Below are 11,685 nucleotides of genomic sequence, written 5' to 3'. Positions count from 1 at the left end.
ATGACATCATGATTAGAAAAGATACCTCTTATGACATCAATAGTCAAATATCAGATTTAGATTTTCTCTTAGATTAGCATCAATTGAAAAAATAATTTTAGGGTTCATCAGATATATGTTATACTATGAAAGTGAAAAGGAGAAAAGAAGAATCAATAAAAATAAAAGTAGAAACCAATATCTAGAAAATGAGAAATCAAGAAAAGAAAAAAAAAGATAGATTCAATGTACAGCCAAAATTTAATGATAAAGACAAAATTTTTGATAAAAAGAAAGTGCTATTAATAGACTTAAGAAAAAATTAAAAATATTAGAACACCCTAAATTTTTTTAATGGTTGATATATTGAATCTATTCAACAGAGAAAGATCTGGAATCATTTTAGCTATAGCTTAAGCATTAGGTCACGATTTGAATGAAATAAATATAAATAATAAATATCTCAAAAAGCACAGCACGCAGATCAGGTAATAAAATTTAACAGCAAATTTCAGATGACATTAAAGAACAATCAAAGCTGATATCTGAGGTAGAAGGTAAAATAAAATGCTTGGTTATTGTAGCAACAGGAAAACAAAGGGTGTCTGAAAGAAAATTGTTGTGTGTGTCCAAGATTTCTGATACAACTGGGCATAGTCAAGCAACAACAACCATAGATGCTTTAAAGACCTGGAAACTAGAAAAACACTTGATTTTTGACTCAACTCTATCAAATTCAGGCTAGATAAATGTTTCTACAAAGATGATTGAAGAACATTTCAATAAGAAGTTGCTTTCTGTGTGACTGCAGACACCATATCTTATATAGAGTCTTCTATTCTAAAGGTTGTAGAGAAGAGTTCTAGAGAGAGAAGTCTGTTTACTTAATATAATTATCTCTTAATAATTGTTAAGGAGAATGCCAATCTCCAAATTACATGCCTGTTAGACACCTTAAAAATGAAGTATAACCTAAACTTTTATTAACCACTTTTAGAAAAATTAAAATCGAGGATCCAGCCTTTAAGATCAAACAAGCAGAAGTAATAATTATTTTGTCTGGTTTACTTGACCGGAAATGTCTAAAAACATTAAGAGATGATTAATATTTTGTTGCCAATATTATTGAAAGTTACTAACTTGCTAATAACAAATAACTGAATGCAAAACAAATAAATGTACAGTGGCACAAGCCTAGGGCTTTCTATCGTGCTAGATGGGTGTGTACAATTTTGTACAATTAAAAAAAAAATTCTTTTTCCTGAATTGGCGAAGTATGAAGAAATTTATGCAGAGAAATCATCATGGTTTTGTAAATTTACAATGCTATTTTATGTAAAAAGGTGGCTTATACATATAAAACACAATTGATGCACCTTTTAATGACTTGGAATTCTACAAAAAAAGTGCGTATTTGTAAAAAAAAAAGCTGGATTCTTTCTTAGAAGAACTAAATTTGCTTGCTGATTTGCCAATGTACTGCGTGAACGACCAGGCAAGAAACATGAAACTTGCAGTCAAATTATCAAAGCGCCTTGACCAATACTTGTGCAACAATCATATTTTGCAATGTGCAGTTCGAGACTTATTTGGAATGACTGCTGGAATGGATGATGCGTTGCAAACATGCAAAGATTTGGCTTCTTTAACTCACCAGTCAACAGTTGCAGCTGAGTTGCTTTAATGAGATGCTCAAGGAATCAATTTTAGACAGTTACGCCAATCTGTTGACACAAGATGGAATAGTGAACTGGATTGCATGGCTTCTGTCCTACATCTAAAGAGTGAAATTATCAGCTTATGTGCAAATGAAAATTTTTTTTCTTCAAAGACCATCAGTGCATCACAGTGGAAATCTATCGAGGGAGCAGTAGAAATTTTGGCACCACTTAAAAAAGCTACAGAAACGTGGTCGGCTGAGTCTATTTCAACAATTAACACTGTCGCCGATTCTCTTTATTTAATTCATGACAAAATTAATCAATTTGTTGAGACGGATGGAAAAAATGGGTACGATGTCTTGTATGCAAAAAAACTTGAAAAGCTGCATTGAGAAAAGATTTCCTCTTTGTCACACTGGAAACTTATTGAGTGCTGCAGCAAACTACTTAAATCCTTTTAAAGGGACTTCACTTGAAGCTCTTCAAAAAATTTCAAACAACAAAAAAATGGTTAGCCTCACAGGTTAAGGATAATGTTGAGTGCCAACCTGTTGCCAGAGTCCTTTCAGCAGGTTTGTCCCCTAATTCAAAACTGAAGCGCAAGTTAAATGTCAGACTTGAAACACAAGAGCCAACACCTGAACTGAATCCTATTTTGAGCGAAATGTGCCAGTATGAATATCTCCCTAATGCCAAAAAAGACTCCGATTCTTGATTGGTGGAAATTGCATTCAAATACATTGCCAGAACTCTCATCATAAGCTAGACAAATTTTAGCTATTCCAGCAAGTTCAACTAAATCAGAGAGAGTTTTTAGCTCAGGTGGAAATGTCGTCCGATCATCCAGACACAACTTACACCCAGAAAAAGTAGAACAAATCATCTTAATCAGTGAAAACATTGTCTTGTTGGAAAAGTTTGGCAAAAAAATTCTGAATTAATATTTGAAAAAGTTGTTTACATTTGACAAATGTCAATTGTGTCTATTTGTCAAAACCATGTTTACATTTTTTTTTTTTTTACTTGGATTTTAATAAACTTGTTTTCAAAAATTGTTAAATTTCTCGTCTCGTCTCGTTCTCTGTCTCGCGAGAAGTACTAACTTCTCGTCTCGGTCTCGCCTCGGTTTGAAAAAATCTAGTCTCGCTCATGGTTATTTTTATTATTTAAAAATTTTAAACTATTATTTAACTATTGTTATTTTAAAAGTAAAAATAGTTGGTTTAATTTATTACTGTTATCGTCGCTATTACTTGGTGAAATAGCAGCGTTTAAAATCTAATCAGGGCTTGTTTACTTTAAATCATTTTTATCTTGTTTACTTTAAATCATATTTAACATTGAAATCAGTTTTGAACTTAATTGTATAATTTAATTTAACAATAATCTATTTGATTGCTACATAAAGTGGAATAAGTTTCCAATTTATTACTAAATTTACCCTGGTTTAAACTTTTAAAGCTTTTAAGGAAGTAGTAGTATATTAGGTACTTAAACTGAAAAAAGAAACCAAAAATGATATCTTTGATAAAAAAAATAAATAAAAATCCCTAATGTATTAAAATATAAAATGATATGTATAAAAATAAGTAAATAAAATATGTAGATAAATGTAGTGATTCTTGCAAACTATAGAAAAAAATTAAACTTATAAATTTATGCAAAAGACAAATTTATGACAAATTAGGAAATGTACCAGATAAAAAAGTCACCTCGAAAAGGGTTCGCACAACTCTCAACATATGAGCCATCGCTTCAAATCACTAAAAAAAAGGTTTGGTAATTTTTACTTTTTTAAGTAGCAAAGATAAATAAGGGCAGCAAAGAGAAGCAAGTGAAGCGTACTGTTTCACATCTCAAAGTCAATTTTCGATCATGAGCAGTTCCACTACAGTTGCTAGACCTTATTTTAGGATGATTAATTATTGCATAAAATTGCGTTTAGCACTCTTAAATTGACCATTTCTAAAGCATCCAAAACTGATTGTATCCTGTTAGTTGCAATCTTTGTTGCAGCAATGATGGTGGGCTATTTTTATTTTAAACATTTTTTATTTTTTACTGTTTTCACCTTCCCATGGCCAAAGGGCCATCACAGTCAAAACGGCTAATTTATTTTTAATTTTAAAATTCCTGATTGAAATTCTAAACTTTTTAATTCTGAGACACTAGCCTTGACAAACATAAATACTTTAAAATTGTTATGTGCAAACAATGCAAATTGCAAATTGCAAAAATACAAACAAAATACTTAAAATTACTGAAACAATATATGACTAATAAATAAAGTCCATATAGCATTTAGTTGTGACAAGTTGTGTTTATTTACAAAATAAAAATAAAAATTTGTTCATTAAAATTATCAAAACAATATTTATAGAGATGTTTACTATAATATATTTTATGTTTGTACTGTTTAACTTCTCTGTTTAAGTTAACTAACTTCTCTGTTCTCAGCCTAATATTAAGTTTACAATTTTAATTTTTATATTATTAGTTTATTTTTTGTAATAAATATATTTGATTTGATTAATCAGTGTGCTTCCACTGCACAAACAAATAAATTTATGCACAAGTTTGTTTAACCTTTTTTAATTTGTTTTGATTATAAAAAAAGATTTGCACTGCATTTCAGTTTATAAAGTGTTTGAGTTTGTGCTATCACTGGATAGTTGTAAAAAAATATTATAAAAATTTAAATAAAGCTTTTCTTAAAAAACCACTTTTATTTAAAAAAATACATACACTGTATATTATTTTCAATGGCAATAAGCAAGTTAAATTTATTTATTTTTTTGTATTTATTTTCACTAAATCCAAAAAAAAACTGTCAATTTTTAGATTTATTAGAGCAATTTGTTTTTAAAAATTTCTGGATGATTTTTAAATTTATATACTTTTTTCATATTAGATTTTTATAGCACTAATAATAGCATTGTTTTGAAAATAAAACAAATATAAGTAAGACTTTTTAAGTGTTACTTTACAATTATAAGATTTTAATTGTAGTTATATATATGGTTTTTACAGCATAATTCTACATGAGGATGTTGGTCACCTTATATATTCAGCATATTTTTGATATTTTTTTACTTATAATAAAAAATTTATTTATTAATCATTAGTTTCAATAAAATTTATTGAAACAAGTTATTATTACTATTATTATTATTTAATGACAATAATAATAATAATATATATTTATATATTTGTTGTTGGCAATATTAATATTGGATATTTATACATTTGTTAGTTTTTTTTGCAAATATTGATTGTTGTTTTTATAAATTAACTCTTTTTTTAAACTAAAATAAGGAAAAATGCAAAACTTAAAATGTCTCTTCTACAAAAGCGCTTATTTTTATTGACATCAGCAATAAATGAATTGGTCAGACCAGATTTTATTCATTTAAAAGAAAAAAATCTACAAGCTGCAAATTTCTGTGTTTATTAACAACTTAATAAAAAATAATAAATAAATTTTTATATATTAATAATTTAATCAAATTGTTTTTACTTTATGAGTAAATTTTTACTTTTAAAAAGTTTTATTCTTAGAAAAGTTTATAGTTAATTAAACTTTCTTGGAAATTTTAATAGAATACAAACTTAGTTTTGAAGGCTTTTTTTAAGATATTAACATTACATTTTTTAACACTTGGCACAAAATACAACAAACACTTTGTGTAAGTTTCCTGAACTTTTTTTTCGATTTTTACTATATGAGTAAATATTTCAAAGATTTTTTATTTTAACTTTGCATTAAACAGAATGCTTCGCATTAAGCACAATCCTTCGCATTAAGCACAATCCTTCGTACTAAGCACAATTCTTCAAAGGAAAAATTATACAAAATTTGAGAACTATTTTTCTATAACAAATTTTTACAATTCAAAGGTTTTTAGATTTGCTGAATAACCATTTCAAATTTCAATCAACTTGAGAACCTTATGTTTCATACAAATCATTAAATAATGTTTTGGATTTATTAATAAAGTGAGGCAAATTGTTATATCTGGAAATGCTTCTGGTCTTTAAATTTTTAGTTTTTTAAAAATAACCCTAAAACTCAGTTTTGGTCACTAAACTCAATAGCTATTTTTCAATTAAAAATATTAAATATTAAAAATAGAATAATATTATAAATAAGATACAGTTTTAGTATTATCAATCAAAGTATGTTTTGCACTTTTTTGTGAAATCCATTGTAGACTAAATTTTATTGATGTAGAAATCCCGCTCACCTGAAATACATGATTCGTTCAAGTGTTTGTCTATGTTTAACAAAAGTGATTGAGGCCTGCATTTTTAGCAATTCTGTTTACAGACAATTTTATTTTGAAAGAAACGGCGTCTGAACGTCGCAAGTCAGGGTTATGGTTGTATATTATCTATATACTATATATATATATATATATATATATATATATATATATATATATATATACATATATATATATATATATATATATATATATATATATATATATATATATATATATATATATATATATATATATATATATATATATATTAACCCTGACAAATTACTTTTTCAATTTAAATCTTCCTTTTTTCTTGAAATTCTATTATATTACTTGCTTGGTTATTTAATGATGTTCATTGTAAAAGAAGTAAAAAAGAAAAATTATATGTATTATAAATATTTTATTATATTTGTATTTGGTTTATATTTTTGTTATATTTTGTCAACGACAAAAATGGGGCAAGATGATAAGACTATTGTCTTCTACTGCTCCAGTCATATATTTCATGGTAAAATGTTGTACAAACTTATATTAATAATGACGAATATATATAAAAAAAAATAAAAAATAAAAAAAAAATATATATATATATACATATATCTGTATATATATATATATATATATATATATATATATATATATATATATATATATATATATATATATATATATATATATATATATATATATGTATATATATATATATGTATATATATATATATATATATATATATATATATATATATATATATATATATATATATATATATATATATATATATATATATATATATATATATATAGAGGCAAAACATGGTTTCGAAGTTAGTGCAGACCAGTGCTAATCCCAATATGAATTGGAATAAGTACAAAATTAGAACACTTGGAAAAGCAGGTTTACATAACTGAATGTAGTAATATTGTATATATAGTTTATTAATGAAATTGTAATACAGAATTATTTTTCGAAGTGATACAAATTTTTTGTACTTATTTATAAATTGCAGTTAAATTAATTATATAATAATATAAATATAAAATTTTATAGAAATGAAACGCATGCATGGTATACTTTACAATAATTTTAGTTACGTATCAGAGAGCGGTGGAAAAATGCAAAGTAGCTGAATATTTGTCTGATTTGCAGACAGATCGAGAAGATGGTAAAAGACATAAAAGGTACATTTCTGCATTCATATTATATAAAAGAAATCTTGTGATGTATTTCACATTAGTGAAATACATCACAAGATTTCAATTACACATCATTATTTCAATTAGTTAAATTTACAATTTAACTAATTGAAGTAATATATTACAGAGCAAACAATGATAAATTCAGAGTCTAAACTAAATTGATTTACTTTTTTAAAGTTTATTTCTTATGTGCTGTCTAGTATAATACCTACAAACGTGTTACTACCATAGGCCAGTGGTAAAGGTTAATGTAATTATATATTGCAATTCGCATGGTATCGAGACAGTCGGCATGTTTCAAGTGTCGTATAAATTATATATTAGAGCTATTATAAAATAACTGACAAGGCAAAAGGTTTGTTAACCGAATTAGTAAAACTATAGCAGAATTGATTTGATCACTAAACTAGCTTTGTATCAAGTTTCTGTACCGTCTCATTTTTTCACAAACACTTTGTACTTTTTAGAAAAATTATTGCACCGGCAGATGATACTAACAGTGATAGTGATACAAGTTCAAAAATGACATCAAAAAAACAGAAAAAATGTCATAAATTATCTGACCGGCAAACTGAATTTTTACCTCCAGCACCCCCCACTGAATTTATTAAGACAATATCTGCTGCTGAATTATCCGTGCAGCCACACCAAACCTCACAAGGTCAGTTTTGTTAATTAGATTTCTCATAACAAGAGTGTACATAAATTCTGCATTGTTGAAGTTACGGAATATTAATTAATATATTGATGTAACATTTTACCTTGGCATAATTTGTAATTTTGAATGGCTAATCCAGACATTTATAATTTAATTATACTTTATTTATATATATATATATATATATATATATATATATATATATATATATATATATATATATATATATATATATATATATATATATATATATATATATACACACATATTATTGAATATGCAAAAAAGATGTAATATGCTAACGAAAACAAGATAATGGCTTTTTTAATTCTTTTTTAATTGACTACTTTTTAATTCAAGGTCATCCAAAAGGTAATATTTATAAACCAAACTTTGAAATGATTATTATCGATCTGGTCTGGTGATGACACTAAAAGAAATAATTATTTCTGTGTTAAATTACATTACATTAATCTAACACTTAAATAGTTTTACTTCACTGAAATTTAAAATTTTCTAGACTACCTCTTTAAGCGTGTTACCATTTATGAAATTATTACAGTTTTATTGCAGCAAAGTGAACATGTTAAGTGTATGTTTATTTTACGGTTTCGATTACATTTTATTTTTACTAATGCCTAAAAAAGTAATTGTTATGGCATACAACTTTAATGTTGAGATGCATAGTTTTGATTATATAATATTATTGTTTATGAACAGCTTCTGGTGGTGTATTGCGAAGAATAGTTCATGCAGACCAAACATCACCACTACTATCAAACCAAACTACACCAGCGGGGCACCAAAAGAATATACTGACCCAGAAGCGTCAGAACATTGTTCAATGTTAGCATTAAAATTTTTGTTTTGTTTTTCCATTTAGCAGTGTATCTATATGTAAGACAAAATTTACGAATTCATTACTATTATGCTTTTTTTTCAAATATAGCAGCAAAATCGGCAAATACTGACTCCATTAATATTACGAATTTTAACGTCAATGGAGGAGATGAAGCAAACTCAAAAGGAAATTCAGGAGACTCAACGCATTCAGACCAACATGCTGCAAATATTGCTGCAACATTACAACAAGAGTGCAGATAAGACAGAGCTTCCCGATGATGTAGTCTTTCCAATGCAATCAATGGATAACTTTCAAGAAATAGAAGAACGGCTGAAAAATAATGACTTTGCTAATGCATTAGTAAGTTAAGAAATTTTTTTAAAATATTATTAAAAAAATGCTTGAAATTTTTTGCATTAAATCAATTCTGAATATAGTTAATATTAAAATTTGTCCATCCAATGTATTGATGTTTTACAGTTATCGCTAGTTATGTAGATTTTGTTTATAATTAAAAATTTGTTTGTTTTTTTTACATAAAAAATATTGCCCAATATATTTCATATTGTGCATAGATTGGCTATTTGAGTGATTTGGGTGGGCGTGATATTTGGGAAACAACAAAAAGGATTATGAAATTCTTCATGGTAAAAAACTTGGCTATCTTGTTTAACATGCAGGGAACTAAAGGCAAAAGATCGTTCAGCAATGTAGTTATACTTGCTTCTAACTGATGTTACATTCTTTAGCTTTGTTATTGAATTAGAATATCAGTTAAATGTCAGAATTTGAATACTTATTTTACACTTTAAATAAATAATAATTGCTAAAGTTAATATTCATATAATAAAATGAAAATATTACATTCATGTTCAACAACCAAATAATAAAAATAATAATTTATTTTTATTATTTGGTTGTTGAACATGAATGTAATATTTTCATTTTATTACTAATTTTTGCTGTTTACATTTTAATTATTTGTTTTATTATTAATGTTAGAAGCCATCAAGAAAAGTGCTTGCACAAGGGACTGTAACCGAAAAGATGTTGAACAACAAATGGGAAAATGGTTGGGAGGTGTCAGAGACCGGGACGGTGGTCGCACAGAAAGAGATAAGAGAGAAAAACAAAAGAAAACAAATAGTGTTGATGCAGATTGGACTTGATCTTATTACGTGCACATGCAGATATATACTATTATTTCGTTTTATTGTTCAATGTTCATTATGAACAATTATTATGCTTTCTTTACGAGTAATAGATACAAATTGTATTGAGCATTAAAGTGACAGTCCAGCCAATTTTAAGTTTAGTGTCATTTTATTAGAATTGCGTCTATAAAATTATTTTGATTATCTGTTATTTGTTTTTTCTAAAGTTATATTTTTAAGGAACTACTTTGTTGAAAATTGCAAATTTTAAATAAATCTGTAGCCAACGAGTGCACAACAATAGCTAGTATTCTAAGCCGTGATGTCAATCCAGAAATATTACAACTAACAAGTACTCTAAAAACAACTTTTGTTTTTAGAGTACTTGTTAGTTGTAATATTTCTGGATTTTATGCATAATCTAGCTGTAATATATTGTTATATATGAAGCAAACTTGGTTGAGTAAATACATAAAAAAACTATTTAGTCAAATTATTTTCTGTTTTCCCATTATAAATGCTTTATTTCAAAATGTAACAGTACAACACAAGTTTTGTTTCTGCAATTGTATTACCTGCATATATATTGTTATAACATGCAGCTAACTTTAATGACTTGTTCTGCCTGTAAGCATTATGTATCACCTGGTATTACTAATATGATGCTTATTTTCCTATGGTGGCTAAAGCTGTATACATACGTATATGCAATGTGATCTTGTTAAATAAACTTGTAACTTAATGACTATCACAATTTAATGTAATAATTATAAAATTTTGATATTTAATATGCTATATAGGCTATCCTAAATTCGTACAAAGTTTTCAAAAAACTATATAGGCCCCACTTGGGCTGCCCATCTGGGACCCGTGCGAAGTGTTTGGGGACGACATATGGGCCCTACATGGGCTGCCCACTGGGGCAGCCCATATCAGGCCCATCTGCGCCCCGCGGACACTTTTGCATGGGCCCCATGTGGGGCCCATGTACAAGCCCATAAAGGTTAACCATAAAGTTATGAATATTTGAAAAATATTTTTTAGCTAATTATTTAGAAATAAACACTCCGCATACTTACAAGAAGCCACTGAAAAAGTTATTATTGAATGATTAGATTAAAACGCTGCACCGTGGTCTGAAAAATTTAATTTTTGGCCAAAATTAAAAAAAAAAAATTTTGTAATTTTTTTTATTGTTATCATTTTTAAACACAACATTATCCAGGCTTTTCCAAAATAAATATTTGATATTTTTTCTTGAAAGAAAAGTCAATAACCGTATCCAAGAGCGATTAAAATTCGATGAATAATTTCTTGAAAAATACAACATTTTCTTTTGTGTATAGATTTAAAAATATATGCACATGTGTATAGATTTTTTTATTATAACAAATTTTATAGAATAGAGTTTAATTTGAAATAATAATAATTTTTTATTATTGTATATTTGCACGAGTTATTTATGTTTGAAACTACCATAAAACAAAAGTTTTTGCTTCAATTGCAACTTCTTCCTTAAATTAAAGTCCGCATGCATGGACTTGATCGATATGATTTTATTAAATCCTAATTTGCATATAATTATCAAAAAAAAAAAATCAGCTGCAGATATAATTATTTAAACCAACTTTAAAGCTCCCAAAATATACTTATTTTATGTTATCAAAATACTTATGTCTCTATTTTTGTTTTATTTCTATAAACACATGTTCAAAAACATTTATTTTTCCTTATACAATCGCACTTGCTACCTAAATTGTTAATAATAGTTCAACTATTTATTTTTATTTTATCTTTATAAAATATTCCATATATTTGACTAGATCAATTTTGAGGACCAAAAAAAGTGACTAATGGGGCATTAATCTGCAAGGTCTCGGGTATCACCAGATGTAAAAATTAAAATCTAATCTCTATAGCCGAA

At 26.7% G+C, this 11,685-nt stretch overlaps 1 protein-coding gene across 5 annotated transcripts; it reads left to right on the top strand.

The window, feature by feature from the left end:
- The first annotated feature begins 2,855 nt into the window (after positions 1-2,855).
- On the top strand, positions 2,856-9,991 carry LOC136082041 (uncharacterized). Of its 5 annotated transcripts, none has more exons than XM_065800602.1 (8): positions 2,856-3,414; positions 6,713-6,803; positions 6,957-7,087; positions 7,573-7,766; positions 8,484-8,609; positions 8,713-8,967; positions 9,183-9,317; positions 9,610-9,991. In XM_065800602.1, the coding sequence occupies exons 3-6, from the start codon at positions 6,972-6,974 to the stop codon at positions 8,865-8,867; spliced, it is 591 nt and encodes a 196-aa protein (XP_065656674.1). In that variant the 5' UTR covers positions 2,856-3,414; positions 6,713-6,803; positions 6,957-6,971; the 3' UTR covers positions 8,868-8,967; positions 9,183-9,317; positions 9,610-9,991. The 5 variants fall into 5 exon arrangements, with proteins under 5 accessions (XP_065656674.1, XP_065656673.1, XP_065656672.1 ...); XM_065800600.1 differs by having other exon boundaries at positions 2,857-3,414; positions 6,997-7,087; positions 9,183-9,254; XM_065800599.1 differs by having other exon boundaries at positions 2,857-3,414; positions 6,997-7,087.
- Positions 9,992-11,685: the final 1,694 nt, after the last annotated feature.

The sequence above is a fragment of the Hydra vulgaris genome, chromosome 06 (genome assembly GCF_038396675.1).
Source record: "Hydra vulgaris chromosome 06, alternate assembly HydraT2T_AEP".
NCBI lineage: Eukaryota > Metazoa > Cnidaria > Hydrozoa > Anthoathecata > Hydridae > Hydra > Hydra vulgaris.
Note: the sequence above shows the minus strand (reverse complement) of the source record. Positions and strands in the feature narration are given on the sequence as shown.

Excerpts from the sequence above, each read along its gene's own strand:
- LOC136082041 (XM_065800601.1), top strand. The coding sequence starts at position 3,331 with ATGTACCAGATAAAAAAGTCACCTCGAAAAGGGTTCGCACAACTCTCA. Across the intron at positions 3,415-6,712 it reads TTCAAATCACTAAAAAAAAG|AGGCAAAACATGGTTTCGAA; the intron begins GTTTGGTAATTT and ends ATATATATATAG. Across the intron at positions 6,804-6,996 it reads TAGAACACTTGGAAAAGCAG|TTACGTATCAGAGAGCGGTG; the intron begins GTTTACATAACT and ends CAATAATTTTAG.